Genomic DNA, 23,594 nt, shown 5'->3' on the forward strand with positions numbered 1-23,594 from the left:
TAAATGTTGAAAGGCTTTCCATATTCTAAAGCATATTGATGGGTTATTGAAGTTCTGAGGGATGAGAATTCTTGACCGTTTATATATTCACACATTCATTAATCACTGAATGTGTCTTATCCTTTTCTGGATTTATTTGTTTGCAATCTTACATATCGTTTGATCTATGCTTTAGTGCATTTCTTCATGCTTTTAAAAGTACTCATATGATTAAGCTTAAAGGAAAATTGTCTTGCTTTATTCCTTGTAAATTGCTTTATTCCTTGTTTATTCCTTGTAAATACAATACAAAAATATATATCATTATTAATTTTATTTAATTATTAGAAACTACAGTTTTGTATATGTGTGGATGGGTCTCTGTTACTTTAAAAAACTGCAATGTCTTTTTGTGCAAACTGCTATGCTGTGTGCAGTTGCACCAGGAACAAGATATAACACAAGGGACAGTATTTTCAAGTTCTAATCTTCTAAATTTGTTTTTCAATCTTTATGCATTTTTTTCTGTATTTATTTAATTTTCTGCCTTCACGAGCCAAAGAGTGTCTGCCACCAGGACACATCTGCACACCATAATACTGGCACCACTATAAATTACACTAAAATGTTAGTCCTTCATAGTTATAGGTCCCATAGTAGCTTTCCTTACTTATGTCTCCTGTGCACAGTTTTTTTTTACAAGCAGATTTATGTAAACTGCAGGAAATATGAGATACAACTCATATTGTCCTTCAAACAAGTCAAAATAAGGCTCAGTAGTGTGTGTGGCCTCCACGTGCCCGTATGACCTCCCTACAACACCTGGGCATGCTCCTGATGAGGTGGCGGTCTGTGGTGCAACGTGGCGTTGATGGATGGAGTGAGACATGATGTCCCAGATGTGCTCAATCGGATTCAGGTCTGTGGGACTGGCGGGCCAGTCCATAGCATCAATGTCTTCCTCTTGCAGGAACTGCTGACACACTCCAGCCACATGAGGTCTAACATTGTCTTGCATTAGGAGGAACCCAGGGCCAACCGCACCAGCATATGGTCTCACAAGGGGTCTGAGGATCTCATCTTGGTATCAAATGGCAGTCAGGCTACCTCTGGAAAGCACATGGAGGGCTGTGCGGCCCCCAAAGAAATGCCACCCCACACCATTACTGAATCACCGCCAAACCGGTCATGCTGGACGATGTTGCAGCCAGCAGAAGGTTCTCCATGGCATTTCCAGACTCTGTCATGTCTTTCACACGTGCTCAGTGTGAACCTGCTTTCATCTGTGAAGAAGACAGGGCGCCAGTGGCGAATTTGCCAATCTTTGTGTTCTCTGGCAAATGCCAAACATCCTGCACGGTGTTGGGCTGTAAGCTCAACCCCACCCGCGGACGTCGGGCCCTCATACCACCCTCATGGAGTCTGTTTCAGACTGTTTGAGTGGACACATGCAAATTTGTGGCCTGCTGGAGGTCATTTTGCATGGCTCTGGCAGTGCTTCTCCTGCTTCTCCTTGCTCAAAGGCGGAGGTAGCGGTCCTGCTGCTGGGTTGTTACCCTCCTACGGCCTCCTCCACATCTCCTGATATACTGGCCTGTTTCCTGGTAGCGCCTCCATGCTCTGGACAGTACGCTGACAGACACAGCAAACCTTCTTGCCACAGCTCGCATTGATGTGCCATCCTGGATGAGCTGCACTACCTGAGCTACTTGTGTGGGTTGTAGACTCCATCTCATGCTACCACTAGAGTGAAAGCATTCAAAAGTGACCAAAACATCAGCCGGGAAGCATAGGAACTGAGAAGTGGTCTGTGGTCATCAACTGCAGAACCACTCCTTTATTGGGGTGTCTTGCTAATTACCTATAATTTCCACCTGTTGTCTGTTCCATTTGCACAACAGCATGTGAAATTGATTGTCAATCAGTGTTGCTTCCTGAGTGGACAGTGTGATTTCACAGAAGTGTGACTGACTTGGAGTTTCATTATGTTGTTTAAGTGTTCCCTTTATTTTTTTGAGCAGCGTATGTTACAGCCAATACAGCAGACTTATAAACAACAGCAAAAGGAAGAAGAGGAAAAAAGACTGAAAGAAATGAAAGAAGAGCAACGCAGAAAGGTATGTTTAAACATATGCATACCCTGAAAGGGGGTTGTTTAGACCACGATCAATCTCTAGATATTGCCAGGAGAAGCTTACTGCAGTACCAGGAGATATTCCCAGTAGAAGCGCACTGCAGTGCCAGGAGATATTGCCAGGAGAAGCGCACTGCAGTGCCAGGAGATATTCCCAGGAGAAGCGCACTGCAGTGCCAGGAGATATTGCCAGGAGAAGCGCACTGCAGTGCCAGGAGATATTGCCAGGAGAAGCGCACTGCAGTGCCAGGAGATATTGCCAGGAGAAGCACACTGCAGTGCCAGGAGATATTGCCAGGAGAAGTGTAGCGCAGTGCTAGGAGATATTGCCAGGAGAAGCGCACTGCAGTGCCAGGAGATATTGCCAGGAGAAGCGCACTGCAGTGCCAGGAGATATTCCCAGGAGAAGCGCACTGCAGTGCCAGGAGATATTGCCAGGAGAAGCGCACTGCAGTGCCAGGAGATATTGCCAGGAGAAGCACACTGCAGTGCCAGGAGATATTGCCAGGAGAAGTGTAGCGCAGTGCCAGGAGATATTACCAGGAGAAGCGTAGCGCAGTGCCAGGAGATATTCCCAGGAGAAGCACACTGCAGTGCCAGGAGATATTGCCAGGAGAAGCACACTGCAGTGCCAGGAGATATTGCCAGGAGAAGCGTAGCGCAGTGCCAGGAGATATTGCCAGGAGAAGCGCACTGCAGTACCAGGAGATATTCCCAGGAGAAGCGCACTGCAGTGCCAGGAGATATTGCTAGGAGAAGCGTAGCGCAGTGCCAGGAGATATTGCCAGGAGAAGCGCACTGCAGTGCCAGGAGATATTGCCAGGAGAAGCGCACTGCAGTACCAGGAGATATTCCCAGGAGAAGCACACTGCAGTGCCAGGAGATATTGCCAGGAGAAGCGTAGCGCAGTGCCAGGAGACATTGCCAGGAGAAGCGCACTGCAGTACCAGGAGATATTCCCAGGAGAAGCACACTGCAGTGCCAGGAGATATTGCTAGGAGACGCGTAGCGCAGTGCCAGGAGATATTGCCAGGAGAAGTGTACTGCAGTGCCAGGGGATATTGCCAGGAGACGCATAGCGCAGTGCCAGGAGATGTTGTCAGGAGAAGCACACTGCAGTGCGGTTTAATCCCCGGCAGGCCACGATCTCTGTCCAGGGACACTAATAATGGAGACTGTCTTGTGCTGCTGGAGGGAGTTCACAGCCAGCCAGGGAGTAAAGCTTGTTTATGTGCGCTTCTCCTCCTGATGATTTATAGTGATTGTTAGGGGGTCTGAACACTCAGACCACAGGCGATCAAAACTTTTGACATACTTTTCTGACAGTTCAAAAGTTTTCCAAAACAACAAGGACACTTTAATCATATTATAAATCAAAGTTTTAGAAAACAGTAATCATCACAATAATGAATGCCCTCCCTTATTATTTGAATAACAGTATAAACAAAATGAATACAACAAAACTTTCAGTTTCATGTAAAGGACTAATGTTACAGGAAGTATAGTGATAGAAAAGAGAAAACAGTGTGCAAGGGCAAGACATTCATACTCTTTCAGACAGGGTCATTCATGATTGCCAGCAGAGATGCTTCTGCCAGACCACCTGATTGTCCATTTTCATAGTTGGTACCATATACTAAAAGAATAAAGATTTGTTCCACAGGAAATACAAACTCATAAAGAGTACACTTTTTTTCTGTTTTCTTTATTTTCTAAGTACAAAGAAGTATAATGCATTTTGGGGTTAGACTAACCCCTTCATCAGATACACATACACCAGTCATTGGTGCATGTGTATCTGTGAAAAGGTTAAATCTATCTCTGAAATGTGTTAACTACTTTGAACACCTGAAAAGAGAAATTCATTAATTAACCCCTTAAAGGAAAGAAAACTATCAGCTTTCTCCCCCCCCCCGCACTAACCAGCAGTATTAGCTGGTAGTGCGGGGGACGCTGATCAGTTTGGTCCTTACTGTGCCCTGATCCGTAATCATCTATTTTCGGAATATGCAAATGAGGTGCTAACTGGCACTAGCTGGGCTAACTGGCACTCTGACATCAGTGCCGCTGGCCACAGCGCTACCCATCTCATCAATGTTCCTCCCCTCTTTCCTCATTACAGAGCGGGGAGAAGAGGGAGAGGCGGAGGGAGGCGAGGAATATTGATGAGCTGGGCAGCGCTGCGGCCAGCGGCACTAACGTCAGAGTGCCAGTTAGCCCGGTTTGTGCCAGTTAGAATCTAATTTGCATATTCCAAAAAAAGAAGATTACAGCCAAACGGTGCGGCGGATTTGGGCAATGCAAGGACCAAGCTGATCAGCGTATCCCCGCACTACGAGACAGTATCGTTGGTTAGTGCGGGGGGACAAAGCTAACAGTTTTCCTTTAAGGACTGAGCCCTTTTTTGCAATTCTGACCACTGTCACTTTATGCATTAATAACTCTGGGATGCTTTTACCGATTACTCTGAATCCAAGATTGTTTTTCCGTGACATATTCTACTTTAACATAGTGGTAAATTTTCTTCATTACATTACATTACATTTTCTTCATTACATCCTTTCTTGGTGAAAAATCCCAAAATGTCATGAAAATTTTTAAAATTTAGCATTTTTCTAACTTTGAAACTCTCTGCTTCTAAGGAAAATGGATATTTCAAATAAATTATATATTGATTCACAAATACAATATGTCTACTTTATGTTGGCATCATAAAGTTGACATGTTTTTACTTTTGGAAGACATCAGAGGGCTTCAAAATTCAGCAACAATTTTCCAATTTTTCACGAAAATTTCAAAATTGCAATTTTTCAGGGACCAGTTCAGTTTTGAATTTGATTTGAGGGGTTTTCATGTTAGAAATACCCCACAAATTACCCCATGATAAAAACTGCACCCCTCAAAGTATTCAAAATGACATTCAGAAAGTTTGTTAACCCTTTAGATGTTTCACAGGAATAGCAGCAAAGTGAAGGAGAAAATTCTAAATCTTCATTTTTTTACACTCGCATGTTCTTGCAGAGCAATTTTTGGAATTTTTACAAGGGGTAAAAGGAGAGAAAATAAGAACAAGAGAGAAAAAGGGGGAGAAATGAAGGGGGCAGCCATGGAGGAGACTAAAACAAGAGAGATACTGGGGCTAAAACTGTGGATCACATCCTGGGCAGGCTTGGGCACACTAATGCAGACAAAAGGAAGCAAAGAGGCTCCAACCAACTGAAGTATAAGCCAGTATGAATGATTCTTGCTAAAGTCCTAAATCTGCAAGAAGAACAGCAATTTAACCAAGGATGCCACATAGAGGTGGAATGATCCAAATCACTGAGAGTCACAGCAAGTAATTCTTTTATGGGTTGAGTGTGTGCCATCTCCAAAATCCTTTCAACCAGGGATGGAGGATCCATAGATTTTCAATGCCGGGGATCACCGTTTGTGCAACCTGAAGAAGATATCTAACCAAGGATTTTTTTTAATAGGACTGGTCCATAGTGAACTTTAAAGGGGTACTCCGGCGCTTAGACATCTTATCCCCTATCCAGCACTACTGCATAGCCAACAGGTATTTGGAACCTAAGAGTGCAATCTGTGAAGCGATGCAGGTACCCTAATACAGCATGACAAAATCTAAAAGCTGGTTCCCTGTGCATTTGTGTCCTTATGGATCAAATAAAAAAAATACTCTAACCATTGGGCATCTGAGAATCATTTTTCCGATCTCCATCTCCCAGGCCCTTAAATAGGGAGGCAGATTCCGTAATCTAGAAGAAAGCAACATTACATAGATAACTGAGATAGAGTGCCTGGGAGGGCGTTCTTTTTTTTTTTTTTTATCTACTGCTTGTATCCTTTAACTGGAAATGGCAAGGCCATTCTGAAGTAACGCTATAATCAGTAATGGCATTATAGACCCACGTTGTTTAACACTAATAATGGAGACATTAGGAGACATGAGAAGTTTCTAATTACAAATGCATGAGGCATATAAATCAGTAGAATATTCTTTTTATAGTTGTTTTTTTTTACTAGAGAAAGAAATTTACTCCAATAAAATAATGCACAACCACCATTTAATATAGTAAAAAGGACTAGTAATAAAGATTGTGGGCTCATCTTGTGTTTTTCCACAAGCCATTAGTCAGCGTTGTAACCTGACCCTGTTGGGTGTTTTTGATTTTGGTATACAATCGATGTGACATGTATATTGAAATTCTAACATGAATTCCCCAGCAGCTGACACATAAAATTGATTAGTTTTGTTAGCTAACCTTTATTTTCCTAAGTATTTATAAATCTGTCACCTAGGTGTTATTGCATTAACTTCTGTCAGCTGCTCACATTTACCATCCTTGTTCCAGAAACACACAGCGTTTTTTCTCTACTTAATATTGCATTAGGGCTCCACTCACAAGGTTTTTTAACTCATTGCATCAATCATTTTCCACTCCTGTGATGTATCTTTTATGTTCCCTTCAAATCATTTTTCTTTTTTGCATTACCCTAATCATCCCGATGACTGTCTTCCACATTTGTTAAATCACCTTTTATTCTTCTTGGTGTTTCATCAACTTCAGATAATCCCCGGGCTATTTCCAGAACCACACAAGGTTTTTAACTTCTGTTTTTAAACTGTAATGATATTCTTCTAAGCACTTAATATGAAATTTTAAGAGTTTTATTCTAATACCACAACTGTTTTCTGGCATTAACTTTATGAAAGTTCATAAAAATGAAGAGTTGTTGCCTATATTTAAGCACTGCAATATTCTTTATGAGCAGGAGGTGCACTATACTATACAACTGCTGTTCTATTAAAGTGTTGTGGTGCACCACTAGTGTATGGTGGGACCAGGGGGTGTAGTGGTGTAGGTGGTGGGGCCAGATGGTATTAACCCCTGGGGCAAGATGTTGTTAACCCCTAGTGTTCATGACGCCAGGATGTGGTTGTTTGGTGTAGGGCACCGCCGACAACCAACCCAGAAACGGCATATGTTAAATGAGAGCCCAAAGCAGGTTTTGATGCAACTGGAACTGTTCACTTAGGGATCCCCTTTAAAACAACTATCTTTATTTCCCAATTTAAAAATTTACATATGATATTCAAAGTGCAAGGGAAAACACTAGGTGGAATCAAATCCCAATGCACTGTTACTGTAGGAATCTTTAAGTGCAATAAACCTAATGAAAAATCAGTTCTACAAATTAATAGTGTTCTCCTAAGGGCATCATGGTCAACTGCAATAGCGTATAAATGTATGGAAAATGTCTTTTAGGGGGATATATGCTCCTATATATATCTAGAGTTCTTGCTCACATACTGCAGAGTGCATCGATGTTTGAACAAAGAAAAAAACACTCCATTCTGTGATACCTTCTTGCACAAACAAACACTGAATGTGAATATTACTCTCACCAAAGGTGGTTGTGCATGTCAAGCACAACATTGGACATCAAATCAAATGAAATACGAGTTCCCTGCGGCCTTCCCAACCTCAATCCAAGGATTTCCTCCTAAGGGGAGGTGGAATAAAATCAAGCACTGGAAATTCATCATATACAAACACTGACACGTTTATTGCCCACAATGCAACTGGCTTCACGGAATGACCGCTTCATCAGGCATATTGGCAATAAATGATATTCTACTGAGTATTCTCAATTTTTTTTGTTATCCGAATGGTTTAAACAAAACAATTGAGAATGCTCATTAGAACATAATGTATTTCTTGTCTGTGTGTTTTTATAGTTTTATGTCTTTCTATGGTTGTGTAAGGGTTAATGACTCAGTATACATGTGTTATCCCCACCTTATGCCAATATGTGGTCTTTCCATGAAACGCGTTGCATTGTGGGTAATAAACGTGTCCATGTTCGTATCTGAAGAGCTTCCAGCCCTTGATTTCATTGATTTTTAAAACATACACACTATAGGCTCCCCGGCATTTTGCTGGTGAACCAACTTTGTCAAGAGCCCGAGCCAATAACTGTATTAGAGGGGTCCATAAGTGAATTGGGTTAGTGCACCTGAAGAGTGTATACTCTAAGCAGTCTATAGATAAACCTGCAACATTCAAGGTAGGGTTTTTTATTCAGGCAGTGGTGATCATGGAGGCTCAATTGTTGATTTTGCCTATGCATTAATCCAGCCATTATTTCTATTTGCTACTAGCTTTACCACATTTTATTGTGGACAAAGTTTGAATAATATCATTGACAGAGAGCAAGATGGTTGTACAATTTGGAAGCATTAAAAAAAACATTTGTAATTCTAGGCTGAAGTGCTACAGAAGTGCGAAGAGGAACGAACACTGTCTCAAGAAGAGCAACGTAGGAGGTATGATGCTCTTTGTTGGGAATCGTATAAGTACTTTCAAACCTGTTGTTATCCAGTAGTAGTAAGCAGTGTGTGCACATACAAAGGAATTCTTAAAGGGGTTGTCCAAATTATTTCCAGCCTGTTATTGAGGAAAAATGTAAGAATACGCAATACTTACCTGTTTTATCCATGCTTCGTTGAGTACCGCTGTTTTGGTTCTCCTTGACAGCTTTGCTTGCATGTCTGGACTGAGTGTTCTCATACCAACCACAGCCAGTGATTGGCTGCAGTGTATATGGGTAAGTCATCCCTGCAGGAAAGGGAGCAAAACTAACAGGGAACAACCCCTTTAACATAACATAGTAACATTACATAGTGCAAGTTAGATCTACTTATTAGAATGTTGCTTAATCAGCAAGTCCTGGAAGTTATTAATTGATTTTTTCATATAACACAGAATATCCAATACTAACATGGTAGTCGTGCATTGCCAGTAATGAACTCTCTTACATAATTCACTGACATAGGTAGAATATATAATTCCCTGTTTTAACATAATGAAAAGATTGCTCTAATTTTTATTTCTTGCTATTGTGGAACATTTTTGCTCAAACTAGGAGTTTGTGCAACATTCTATGTCTTGCACAAAAAAAATTGCCTAATTTTACTTCTCTGAATTGCACTATAACCTAGGATAATATGCGTTGTTTGAAACAATATAAAATCTTTTACAATTGGCTTTCATTTCAGACATTAGATTAATTCATGTTATTAATGCCCCATGTTCATTATTTAGTATTTGCCTAATTTTAAAATTGCAGGGATTAAAAGCAATATCTAAAAATGCTACAGATATGTCCAGAAATGCAGTATTTGACAGCTGTCTTTTACATTCATACTAATTGCATAGTGTATAAATTTACTTTTAGACATATTTATCACAAGAAATTGTTTAAAAAAGGATGAAAATTTGTAGTACAAATGAATAGCTGCTCAAAGCAGGCATAAGAAGAAATACAAGCAGATACTTCCTTATGCACAAGATTTATTAAAGGACATTTAATTTTTAATAAATTAGGCACAATCCTTGCCAGATATCCTTTACAATTTTATTCGTGCAAAATATGCCATTAACAATGCAGTAATTGTTAGTCATAGGGTTTACCGTTAGATGCCTGAATGACTAATGACAGTAGCAGATTGTATAAGCTGTAAAGAGTAAGGTGTATCTAACATGGATACTTGAACATAGATAGATAGATAGAAAGCAGGAGTAGAGCAGCACTTCACAGGTAAAGTGAACAGGTGCAAGCGGCGTTGGCCCCCGGACAAAAGGCCTCTGGATCCATTCAACAAAAACAAGTTGCTGCAGCACACTTGTAGTGAAAAACTCGTAACGGTTTATTCCAATCCAAACGTGTCAAAAATGCAACATTTCAGCTGCCCATGCAGCCTTTTTACTTGAGTACAAGTAATATAGGAAGAGAGTATAATACAAAGTGCAAGATGTAAGGATACTGTTCTATCATACACCTATTACAGTATCAGCATTGGTATAATACAGTACATAAAGACTATAAAATATGCCCAATCAGGGGCACGTGTAGATAATGACAACAGTAAACAGCAACAGGGGGGGCAACTGCTGCACTTACCAATCAGTCAGAAGTATCATAAGAGTTGGCTGTACTGTAACATTACAAAACAAGAACCAGCAAGAGCACATAAAGGCGCACTCCAATAGTTAAATAATGTATACTTTTATTAGATCACATGAAAAAAAACACACAGTGTATGTCTCAAGATGTAAAAACAATTAAAAATGTGGGAGCCATTAAAAACATGGTCTCCCACCGCCACCGAAAACTGAAGAGTCCCCTCAAGGGACACCCGTAATCCCCAAATGCATACAACACAAACACTCTCTGAAAACATTGTACCCCAATGTAAACAGATAATGATATATCAATTGCACAAGCCCATAGCAGCAAAGTAAACAATGAATCACAATAGTCTCAGTGCAAAGATGCTAGTACCATTAATTTAAATTCAAATCATGTAGTCTGTGCAAAAAGTGCTAGTGGCAATATCAATCACTAAGGCTTCTTTCACACTCCACAATTCTCCGTTTTTAAACATCTGTATGAAGTTCCGTCTGAAAACCAGCTGAAAACGTCAGGTAACAAAATCCTATACGTCTGTTAGAAAATCCCATTATAGTCTAGGGGATTTTCTAATAGCCGTTTGAACCCGTTATAGTCCGTTATTGATAACGGACGTTATTTTGTGACGGAAGATAGTAACGGGAGAAATAGTTCATGAATTATTTCTCCTGTTACTATCTTCCATCACATGTCTAATGATGTCATCTAAGGAGGATAGATAATGTGCCGATATGGTGTGCCAACAAAGAACATCAGGGTCATGACCCGGTGCGTCACCGGAGTGCCTGTGCATGCGCAGTGTGCTGTCGGCCGCTCTGTTCACCATATCACTAATGGGAGCTCAGCAATTAGTGTATGTTTTAGGAGCTGGACTGCCCTCACCACACAGAACGATAGTACAGTGATCCCTCAACATACGATGGCAATTCTTTCCAAGTGAACCATTGTTACTTGAATTTATCGTATGTTGAGGAATCCGTGCAATAATTACAGACAAAGCTATACTCTTATCTCTATATACTCTTGATCTTATGATCAAAAATGTATACTAACAACCTGTTAGTTTTTGATATTATGCTGAGAAGCAATGAGATCATTATACAAGATTGTAGATGTGCACCATGTCTGTTTTTCTACCCGAATTCACACTGTGATTTCTATCCCCTCTTTTTTTTTTTTTTTTAACATGTGCTGCACTCTTCCCCACCCCCTCAGCCCAACCCTATATAAGTAGTAGTTAGCTACACATGGGTCATTTCTTTCCTAGCAGCCTCCCAGTCTGACTGGGAGAGCATGATAAGTGAGCCATTACACCTTGTTCACACTGGTGTGGTGCTGTGCGGTGTCCGTTGCTGCCGTGGCGCCGTGTCTGCGGGGGGCTGCGGCCTGTAGACTGGTTTGTGTGGCATTGGGGCCGCTCTGCCGGTGGGTCGTTCCCCCCTGTGGGCATTGGTGTCGCGGCGGTGGTGGTCGCCGCCCAATGCTGCGCCATTTTATGCTAGGGACGTTAGGGACTCTAAATAGGTGGCCTTGACGTGGCGAGTGGGCTTGTACTTTTTGATCAAAAATGTATACTAACAACCTGTTAGTTTTTGATATTATGCTGAGAAGCAATCAGATCATTATACAAGATTGTAGATGTGCACCATGTCTGTTTTTCTACCCGAATTCAAAGCTATACTCTTGTTTTTGACCGATAGGTATTTTTGTGGATTGTTTTTTAAGGATACATTTAGATTGGGAGGTCTTCTATTCGATAGTAACGGAGGGGGTGGGGGTTTGAACTCAGGAATCTGTGGAAAACTTGTTCCCAACAGTCTCCTATGTTTATTGAGTACCCAAGCAATACGTCCAGAGGAATTGTTATAGGTAGAAACAAAAGTGGCTCTTGAGGATGTCGATCTCTTTCTTGATTCATGTATGAGTTTCTGGCAGTCCATAGCCATGACTTTGCTTTTACTCTCCACAAGGAGGTTACGTGGATAGCCTCTCTTGGAGAAGTTTTCTATCATTCTGTTTAAAGCAGGTCCTTCTTCCTATTCCACGGCAATAATGCATCTCACCCTCATCATTTTACTCATAGGGAGAGAACGCACCATTGGATGTGGATGGCAGCTGTTATAGTGCAAAACAGAATTGCAATCTGTTGGCTTAACATAAAGACCTGTCACTAGTTTGCCTACTTCAATACGGACCTCAGTGTCCAAAAAATGGAAAATGTTAGATGATGCAGTCAATTTGAAATAGATATATTCATTCACTGTATTGAGATAAGTGTAAAACTGACCTAGCTCTTCAGCAGAGCCAGACCAGACCAGAAACACGTCACCTATGTATCTCCACCACCCCAGCACATGGCTGCAGGGGTGCGATACATAGATGAATTCCTCCTCGAGCATGTAGGTGCCACATTTGGACATACGTAGGGACAACAATAGAGGCAATTTTTTGCAAAAAAATCAGCTGTGTTGCGGATATATGAATGTGCCTTAACTGCAAAAGGATGAAGTAGGGGGTCCACAAAGATGGACTAGGCACTGGTGATGGACCCTTCCCCCGACACGAAGGGCCTGCTGGCGAGGGGGGGGGGGTCCACCAGCGCTTTGTGTATCTTTGGGAGCAGGTAAAGTGTAACAGAAAATTTTACATATAAAAAATGATACAGTGTTTTGTCAATAGTGCCCTCTTGTCTAGCATGGTCCAAGACATTTTTAATCTTAGTCCCAACCTCACTAGTAGGGTCCGTACTTAGGGCTTGGTAAGTGTTAGTATCCGCCAGTTGTCTGTTGACCTCCTGAATGTATTTAATCCAATCCATGACCACAATGGCTCTACCCTTGTCTGCAGGCTTCACCATCAAATTGTGTTCATGGATCAGATTATTCAGGGCCAACCTCTCGGTCTTACTCAAATTCGGTAACTGATGTACATCATAAGTGTTACGAATTATCTCAATTTTCTGTCTCACAAACTCACAGTATGTGTCCAATGCACATGAATTAGCCACTGGTTGAAAATTACATGGTATATTTAATTCAAAATCCATAAACGAAAAAACATCAATATTCTCTTGATCATGAGGTGTAAACTGTTTCTCTGTAGTAGGGTTTTGATGGAATCATATCTTGAGATTCCGTCACCTAAAGAATTGAACAAGATCCAACTCAAGTTGAAACCAGTCCATATCTCCGGACGGACAAAAACTCAAGCCCCAAGATAACAAACGCAATTGTTGTTCAGTTAAGTCAATGGAAGATATATTTACTGTGTTTAATTGTGCTGTGCTGTTGCCACCCCAGCCACTGATTACTGTTGTTATTATCTACACGTTCACCTGATTGAGCATATTTTATGGTTTTTATTTATTATACCAATGCCCATACTGTAATGGGTGTATGATAGAACAGTATACTTACATGTTGCACTTTGTATTATGCTCTCTTCCTATATTATGTATGTATACTGTTATATATTATCACTTTTTTTTATATTATTGTAATATTGATTGTGATTGACTGTGAATTGATTTGCACTTGTTATATACCACTGTGTTGGTCACTTGTACTCATGCTTGAAAAAGGCTGCATGGGCAGCTGAAACATTGCATTTTTGACACGTTTGGATTGGAATAAACCATTACTAGTTTTTCACTACAAGTGTGCTGCAGCAACTCATTTTTGTTCAATAGATAGATAGAAATGTGATAAATATTCAATTGTTTTTCCCACTGATCAAGATAAATGAACAAGGAAATATTAAGAAGATAATTTTAGTCCACTAATTCCATTATTATAGTATCTGTCTGTCTGTCTATCCATTCCTGGAAACAGAATAGAGTCATCATTTACAGCCTCTTAAGCAGAATTTATTCTTTTTTCTACTGTTTCTTTCCATGTGCTCAGCTTTCAGCCTAACATACATAGCATGCTATGTCTTATATTTTGATGGTACTGTCTCCGCAAGCAAGATAAATTCATGTATTTAGCATTACAAAATGATACTTTAAAATGTCTAATGGCATCTTGTTCTAATATTTTAAAGAGTGAACAACGTTTTCCTGGATAGACTTCAAAGAAATAACACTAGTCAACACGGATATACAAGAGAGTCAAACACTTGGGTGAGATTCAAATGAAGCTGCTTGTATTCTTTCCACAATTACTATATTTCATATTGTTTTATGTAGTTAACAAGAGGACACATTATTTATTCTTCGATACATTACATTCAAATAAATGTGAATTTAGAAAGAAGTTTAAACACAATTTTAATTATTAAGTAATTCATCAGACTGACTTTGGCTGCTCTATGATCATATAGAACGACATCCAAGGCACATAAAAAAAACCTTTCTTTTCAAGACGACCTAATTATAGAAATTCATGAATATCAGTACATGTGGATGATAAGGACCTCCTGGGGAATAGTGCAGCCATGAGGACTAAAAATTAAAGGGGGATATTTATCAAAACCTGTGCAAAAGAAAAGTTGCCCATAGCAACCAATTAGATTGCTTCTTTTATTTTGCAATGGCCTTGTTAAAAATGAAACAAGTGAGCTGATTGTTTGGTATGGACAACTGGGCAACTTTTCCTTTGGACAAGTTTTGATAAATCTCCCCCATAGTGCTCCCAACCGTGAGATCGCATGTTGGGCCTACTTTCATTACTATCCATGTCTCCCAATTGCTAGTTGATACCTATAAAGGATAGCCAGCACCCCACTTATACTATATACTCTGCCTTTAACAGGTTATTCCCATCTTATAATGTAAAGGCAAATTGGTATGCCATGACATCACTCTATAATCAGTATAGGTTAAATCACCAGAAACCCCAATAATCCAAAGGCTGGGCTCACACTAGCATAACACAGACTTTTTTTTCTCTGTCTGCATTATGTCTGCAGGTCCTGGAACAACTGTTTGTCTGTTGGCCCAAACCAACAGCTGTGAATTCGGGTCCATCAGACATATGGTCAGGCAGTAAAACAGGCAGTCATAAAACAGACACAAAAATATTGGTCTTGGTGGCTGGACCCCCACTGATCATAAAGTGAGGGCACATCCTGGCAATGTGCCATCAATTTTTTAAAAGAGAATTACTCTTGAGCAGAAAGAAATGATTCCAATGATGCAACCTTTACTGGTGTGTAAAACAACATGTATTGGAAGGTGTATATAGATAATAAAATGGGCACCCTAATGTATAATATTCAAAGGGAAAATTCAACTAGCTATGCCCTGATAAAAATAAAAATCAAGATTGCTGTCCGAGTGCCATACACAAGTACCTCTTTCCTCCTTGAGATCGTGCTTGTGGCACTGGAATTTTTCATTGCATCTTATTGTTTTCAAAGAATATGTCATCTCCATTTGCTGGTATGAGCTGGAGGACACATATTTAGATGGCTGTTATAGTATTACAGCAAACTGTACTTTTCCTGGAGCTAATGGTGGCTGTACAACATATAAAATTGCCTTTTTATTTTTTAACCCAGTGTCAATGAGGCGGGTCATGTGCCCCCCCCCCCCCCCCACCCATGATTGTAAACTTAGTCCTATATGTCAGTAAAGGAGGGAATGGTAGGTTGATGTGTGAGTGAGGAGGCGTGCAAGGCTGTGGCCTTTGAGAAAACCAGCCTTTAATTCTAAGCCATCAGCTCCAGGAAAGGTACAGTTTGGTTTTATTCCCTATCAGCTATCCAATGGTGTCTGCACATCTTAGCAGCATATAGAGCTGACAGATTCCCTATAACAATGGGTGTTTCCTAAAGGAAGTTTTCATGGATGAGCCAAGGACATGTGTGTACCCATTACATATAGCATTCGATCACAAACTATTTACATGTGAAACTTTAAAAAAAATGTTGTTAATACAATTTCTAACCCATATTAACATTTAATCTGCCAACAGTAAATAAAATGTACAAAGCTAAAGAGATTTCCAATTGTAAAGTGAATGCGATTTGTGTAAGTGCACCATAAGCACAGTTAGTAACTACATAACTATATTTTTCTATTCAAGGCTTAGAGTTGATCCAAGAAATGATGTCAGCATAAAACTAAGGAAGTGTTTGTTTTATTCTAAAAGACGGAATGGAAAAGAAAATGATCAATACTTTACAATCCTTTCACTTCAATCAAGAACAATGTGATTATTGTTATATTGTCTTCTCAATATTTTGTATATATTGGTAATGTTTACAGTGCACATCTACAATCAATGTGAGGGGCTTTGCTAATAATCATACTATATACCTCAGATGTTCACCTTGTGTCTGCCTTAAAGGAGTTCTGTAGTGAAAGATAACTTATCCCCTATCCAAAAGATAGGGAATAAGTTATAGATCGCAGGCGAGACCAACCGTTGGGACCCCCCACGTTCTCCTGAACAGGGCCCCGGCAGTCTGCTGTCAGGAAGCGTGCCGACCCCCACGTGGAGCGATAGCCGACACGCCTATCCTTTGGCTAAGGGATAAGTTATTTTTCACTGCACTTCTCCTTTAATGTTGAGTTTGTGTGCATGCTTTTATTTATAATTTCGCCCTTTTCTGTGACAAACTAACGAAAGGCACAGAAGCAGGATTCATCATTATTGTTCCTGTGCTTCCTTTTAACAGAGATGTTTTATGAGCTGTATCTATTCAAAAGACCAGTGGTTTTCAATCAGGGTGCCTACAGCTGTTGCAATAGTTGCAGATTGATCTCTCTCACACCAAGTGATCGCTCCACCCATTGAAGCAGACAGGCTCCCTGTCATCAGCTGACTAGTGAGTCAGGTCTCGGCCGGATTGCAACCTGGGAAAAATCTGAGACAACAGTCATTTTGTATGCTGTTAAAAATAAATATTGGGGTGAAAAATCACATAAGAATTGTGAGAAAACAGTCACACACAGGTACAGACACTATATTATGAACTACACTAACTTTACAGCCCCTGTAGCATAGTCAAATAAAAAAAAATGGAATACCCCTTTAAGGACCAGAGCATTTTTTGCACATCTGACCACTGTAACTTTAAGCATTGATAACTCTGAGATGCTTTTTCTAATCATTCTGATTCCGAGATTGTTTTTTCGTGACATATTCTACTTTATGTTAGTGGTAAATTTTTGTTGAAAGTTGCATCCTTTCTTGGGGAAAAATGCCAAAACTTCATGAAAAAAATTTGAAAATTTAGCATTTTTCTAACTTTGAAGCTCTCTGCTTGTAAGGGAAATAGACATTCCAAATAAATTATATATTGATTCACATATACAATATGTCTACTTTATGTTGGCATCATAAAGTTGACATGTTTTTTACTTTTGGAAGACATTAGAGGGCTTCAAAGTTTAGCAGCAATTTTCAAATTTTTCACGAAATTTTCGAAATCAGAATTTTTCAGAGACCATTTTTCAGGCCTTTATATTAAAAATACTCAATAAATGACCCCATTATAGAAACTGTGACCCTCAAAGTATCCAAAATGACATTCAGAAAGTTTGTTAACCCTTCAGGTGTTTCACAGGAATAGCAGCAAAATGAAGGAGAAAATTCTAAATCTTCCTTTTTTACTCGCATGTTCTTGTAGACCCAGTTTTTTTTATTTTTACAAGGGGTAATAGGAGACAAAGCCCCCCAAATTTATAACCCAATTAACCCAATTTCTCTCGAGTAAGGAAATACCTCATATGCTCAGAAGAGAAGGAGTCACATTTTGGAAAGCAAATTCTGCTGAAATGGTTTACGGGGGGCATGTCACATTTAGGAAGCCCCTCTGGTGCCAGAACAACGGAAAAAAAAAACACATGGCATACTATTTTGGAAACTACACCCCTCAAGGAACGTAACAAGGGGTACAGTGAGCCTTAACACCCCACAGATGTTTGATGACACGTTAAAGTCGGATGTGTAAATAAAACATTTTTTTTTTCACTAAAATGCAGTTTTTACCCCAAATTTTTCCTTTTTACAAGGGGCAACAGTAGAAGAAGCCCCCCAAAATTTGTCACACCATTTCTTCTGAGTATGGAAATACCCCATGTGTGGATGTCAAGTGCACTGCGGGCGCACTACAGGGCTCAGAAGAGAAGGAGCGCCATTGAGCTTTTGAAGAGAGAATTTGTTTGGAATGGAAGTGGGGGCCATGTGCGTTTACAAAGCCCCCATGGTGCCAGAACATGTGACCCCATTTTGGAAACTACACCCCTCACAGAATTTAATAAGGGGTGCAGTGAGCATTTATACCCCACTGGCATTTGACAGATCTTTGGAATGGGACAGTGGGCTGAGAAAATGAAAAATTTAATTTTTCATTTTCACGGATCACTGTTCCAAAAATCTGTCAGGCACCTGTGGGGCATAAATGCTCACTGTACCCCTTATTACATTACGTGAGGGGTGTAGTTTCCAAAATAGGGGGGGGGGCTTTTTTCCTATTTTCCCTTGTGAAAATGAAAAATTTTGGGTAACACGAGCATTTTAGTGAGAATTTTTTTTTTTTCATTTTCCCATCCAACTTTGATGAAAATTCGTCAAACACCTGTGGGGTGTTAAGGCTCACTATACCCCTTGTTACGTTCCGTGAGGGGTGTAGTTTCAAAATGGGGTCACACATGTTTTGCTTTTTTTGCGTTTATGTCAGAACCATTGCAAAATCAGCCACCCCTGTGCAAATCGCGAATTTAGGCCTCAAATGTACATAGTGTGCTTTCACTCCTGAGCCTTGTTGTGCACCTGCCGAGCATTTTAATTCCACATATGGGGTATTTTACACTAACAGGCTGGTGTAGACCACCAACTTTTCCTTTTCATAAGGGGTAAAAGGAGAAAAAGCCCCCCAAAATTTGTAGCAGAATTGCTCCCGAGTATGGAAATACCCCATATGTGGCCCTAAACTGTTTCCTTGAAATATGACAGAGCTCCGAAGTGAGAGAGCGCCATGCTCATTTGAGGCCTGAATTAGGGATTTGTGTAGGGGTGGACTCGTTACAATTGTCTCCGCTAGCAAAATATTCTACGCCAGTGATTCCCAACTGCTTCCAACTGTTGCTAAACTCCCAGCATGCCTGGGCAGTCAGTGGCTGTCCGGAAATGCTGAGAGTTGCTGTTTTGCAACAGCTGGAGGCTTCATTTTTGGAAACACTGCCGTACAAGACGTTTTTCATTTTTATTGGGGGGAAGGGGGGGACAGTGTACGTGTGTGTATATGTGGTGTTTTACTCTTTATTTGTGTAGTGTAGTGTAGGGTACATTCACATGGGCGGGGGTTTACGGTGAGTTTCCCGCTAGGAGTTTGAGCTGCGGCGGAAAATTTGCCACAGCTCAAACCTGAAGCAGGAAACTCACTCCAACCTCCAGCTGTTGCAAAACTACAATTCCCAGCATGCACTGACAGACCGTGCATGCTGGGAGTTGTACTTTTGCAACAGCTGGGGGCACACTGGTTGGAAAACCTTCAGTTAGGTTCTGTTACCTAACTCAGTATTTTCCAACCAGTGTGCCTCCAGCTGTTGCAAAACTACAACTCTCAGCACGTACTGATCGCCGAAGGGCATGCTGGGAGATGTAGTTATGCAACAGCTGGAGGCATGCAACAACAACTTCCAGCGTTCCGAGACAGCCGTTTGCTGTTCGTGCATGCTGGGAGTTGTAGTTTTGCAAGATTTAGAGGGCCAAGGTTTAGAAACCACCGCATAGTGATCTCCAAACTGTGGCTCTCCAGATGTTGCAAAACTACAAATCCCAGCATGCCCGGACAGCAAACTGCTATTAATGGGTCACTACGGGAGCATTGTACACATAACATGGCTTCAACAATCTTTGAACATTGGGCCAAAGATGTCACAAAAATGCCACAGCCAGAGTCCCGCCGCAGCTGCCGGAGCCGCGATCGCACCGGTCCCAGCAGCATTAACCCCATAGATCCCGTGATCAATCCTGAACACTGCATCTATGGTGTTGACAGGGGGAATGCGCTCCCCCTGTTCACCAACGGCAGCGCCGCGATATGATCGCGGGTAGCCGTTGATTGCTATGGCAGCAGGAGATCAGATCATGACCTCCTGTCTGCCTGCTACAGAAGCCTGTGAGATCCAGCCACAGGCTGGATTGCAAATTATGTACTGTGTGCAGCTGATCGAGTCATACTGTGCTGCAATACAAATGTATTGCAGCATAGTATAACCTGTAAAAAGTGTAAAAAATTAAATAAAAAGTTCTTCAATAAAAGTATGAAGTGTAAAAAAAGAAAAAATGTCCCTTCCCAATAAAAGCCCTGCATTATCACCAAAAAAGATCAAAAACACAAATCATATACATAATAGGTATTGCCATGTCCATAATGACGTGTACTATAAAATTGTAATGTAAATTATCCCGTACGGTGAACGCTGTAAAAAAACAACAAAAAAGCGCAAAGTTCGCCAATTGGTACAAATAGCAGAATAATAAAAGATCAAAAGGTAGCACGTATCGCAAAAAGGATACCAATGAAAAGTACAGCTCATCCAGCAAAGAATAAGCCCTCATCCTGACCCACAGAATAAATATAACATCACTTTTACCGCACAGTGTACACCATAAAAGAAAAATGCCAGAAATTTTCCAGTTTTTCACAATATTTTGGAGTTTTTCACAAAAATTGCTGCATGTGTCAACAAAAATGCACCACTTATATAAATACAGTATGTCATAAAAAAAGGATATCAGAATCTCTCCGCTCAGAAAAAGCGTTCTAAAGTTATTGCCATTTAAAGAGACACATGTCAAATAATAAAAAAAGAGCCTGGTCATTAACCCCTTCAAGACCAAGCCCATTTTGGCCTTAAGGACCAGAGCGTTTTTTGCACATCTGACCACTGTCACTTTAAACATTAATAACTCTGGAATGCTTTTAGTTATCATTCTGATTCCGAGATTGTTTTTTCGTGACATATTCTACTTTAACATGGTGGTAAATTTTTGTGGTAACTTGCATCCTTTCCTTGTGAAAAATCCTAAAATTTGATGAAAAATTTGAAAATTTTGCATTTTTCTAACTTTGAAGCTCTCTGCTTGTAAGGAAAATGTATATTACAAATAAAAAAAAATTTTATTCACATATACAATATGTCTAATTTATGTCTGCATCATAAAAGTGACGAGTTTTTACTTTTGGAAGACACCAGAGGGCTTCAAAGTTCAGCAGCAATTTTCCAATTTTTCACAAAATTTTCAAACTCACTATTTTTCAGGGACCAGTTCAGGTTTGAAGTGGATTTGAAGGGTCTTCTTATTAGAAATACCCCACAAAAGACCCCATTATAAAAACTGCACCCCCCAAAGTATTCAAAATGACATTCAGTCATCATTTTAACCCTTTAGGTGTTTCACAGGAATAGAAGCAAAGTGAAGGAGAAAATTCACAATCTTCATTTTTTACACTCGCATGTTCTTGTAGACCCAATTTTTTAATTTTTACAAGGGGTAAAAGGAGAAAATGTATACTTATATTTGTAGCCCAATTTCTCTCGAGTAAGCACATACCTCATATGTCTATGTAAAGTGTTCGGCGGGCGCAGTAGAGGGCTCAGAAGGGAAAGAGCGATAAGGGGATTTTGGAGAGTACGTTTTTCTGAAATGGTTTTTGGGGGCATGTTGCATTTAGGAAGCCCTTATGGTGCCAGAACAGCAAAAAAAAACCACATGGCATACCATTTTGGAAACTAGACCCCTTGAGGTACGTAACAAGGAATAAAGTGAGCCTTAATACCCCACAGGTGTTTCACGACTTTTGCATATGTAAAAAAAAAATTTTTTTTTCACTAAAATGTGTGTTTCCCCCCAAATTTCACATTTTTCCAAGGGTTATTAGCAGGAAATACCCCCCAGTATTTGTAACCCCTTCTCTTCTGAGTATGGAGGTACCCCATAAGTTGACCTGAAGTGCACTATGGGCTAACTACAATGCTCAGAAGAGAAGGAGTCATATTTGGCTTTTTGAGAGCAAATTTTGCTCGGGGGGCATGTCGCATTTAGGAAGCCCCTATGATGCCAGAACAGCAAAAAATACCCACATGGCATACCATTTTGGAAACTAGACCCCTTGAGGAATGTAATAAGGAATAAAGTGAGCCTTATTACCCCACAGGTGTTTCATGACTTTTGCATATGTAAAAAAATAAATAAAAATTTCCACTAAAATGTGTGTTTCCCCCCTAATTTCACCTTTTTGCAAGGGTTAATAGCAGAAAATACCCCCCAAAATTTGTAACCCCATCTCTTCTGAGTATGGAGGTACCCCATAAGTTGACCTGAAGTGCACTATGGGCGAACTACAATGCTCAGAAGAGAAGGAGTCATATTTGGCTTTTTGAGAGCAAATTTTGCTCGGGGAGCATGTCGCATTTAGGAAGCCCCTAAGGTGCCAGAACAGCAAAAAAAAAACACACATGGCATACCATTTTGGAAACTAGACCCCTTGAGGAACGTAACAAGGGGTACAGTGAGCATTTGCCCCCCACTGGTGTCTGACAGATCTTTGGAACAGTGGGCTGTACAAGTTTTCATTTTCATGGACCACTGTTCCAAAGATCCGTCAGACACCTGTGGGGGGTAAATTCTCACTGCACCCCTCATTACATTCCGTGAGGGGTGTCGTTTCCGAAATGGGGTCACATGTGGGGTTTTGTTTTTTTTGCGTTTGTCAAAACCGCTGTAACAATCAGCCACCCCTGTGCAAATCACCTCAAATGTACATGGTGCGCTCTCCCTTCTGGGCCTTGTTGTGCGCCCCCAGAGCACTTTGCGCTCACATATGGGGTATCTCTGTAGTCGGGAGAAATTGCGTTACAAATTTTGGGGGGCTTTTTTCCCTTTTACCTCTTGTGAAAATGTAAAGTATAGGGCAACATCAGCATGTTAGTGTAAAAAATAAAAAAATTTTACACTAACATTCTGGTGTAGACCCCAACATTTCCTTTTCATGAAGGGTTAAAGAAGAAAAAGCCCCCCAAACCTTGTAACGCAATTTCTCCCGAGTACAGCGATACCCCATATGTTGCCCTAAACTGTTGCCCTGAAATACGACAGGGCTCCAAAGTGAGAGCGCCATGTGCATTTGAGGCCTAAATTAGGGATTTGCATAGGGGTGGACATAGGGGTATTCTACGCCAGTGATTCCCAAACAGGGTGCCTCCAGCTGTTGCAAAACTCCCAGCATGCCTGGACAGTCAACGGCTGTCCGACAATACTGGGAGTTGTTGTTTTTCAACAGCTGGAGGCTCTGCTTTGGAAACAGTGGTGTACCGGACGTTCTTATTGGGGGAGGGGGGCTGTGTAAGGGTATGTGTATATGTAGTGTTTTTAACTTTTTATTTTATTTTGTGTTAGTGTAGTGTAGTGTTTTTAGGGTACAGTCACATGGGCGGGGGATTACAGCGAGTTTCCCAGCGCAAAATTTGCTGCATCTCAAGATGCGAGAAACCCACTGTAAAAGCCTCGCCCATGTGAATGTACCCTGTACCTTCACGGGGGTGGCG

The 23,594-nt window shown here is 40.6% G+C and overlaps 1 protein-coding gene across 1 annotated transcript in view; it reads left to right on the plus strand.

The window, feature by feature from the left end:
• Positions 1-18,347, plus strand: part of EPSTI1 (epithelial stromal interaction 1) — a 95,067-nt gene extending 76,720 nt beyond the window's left edge. Inside the window, exons 13-16 of the mRNA XM_056555441.1 lie at positions 2,001-2,096; positions 8,383-8,444; positions 14,132-14,210; positions 16,117-18,347. Coding sequence (XP_056411416.1) covers positions 2,001-2,096; positions 8,383-8,444; positions 14,132-14,210; positions 16,117-16,122 — 243 coding nt within the window. The 3' untranslated portion in view covers positions 16,123-18,347. The remainder of the gene's footprint in view (positions 1-2,000; positions 2,097-8,382; positions 8,445-14,131; positions 14,211-16,116) is intronic.
• The last annotated feature ends 5,247 nt before the right edge of the window (positions 18,348-23,594 follow it).

Source organism: Hyla sarda, chromosome 2, assembly GCF_029499605.1.
Source record: "Hyla sarda isolate aHylSar1 chromosome 2, aHylSar1.hap1, whole genome shotgun sequence".
Classification (NCBI taxonomy): domain Eukaryota; kingdom Metazoa; phylum Chordata; class Amphibia; order Anura; family Hylidae; genus Hyla; species Hyla sarda.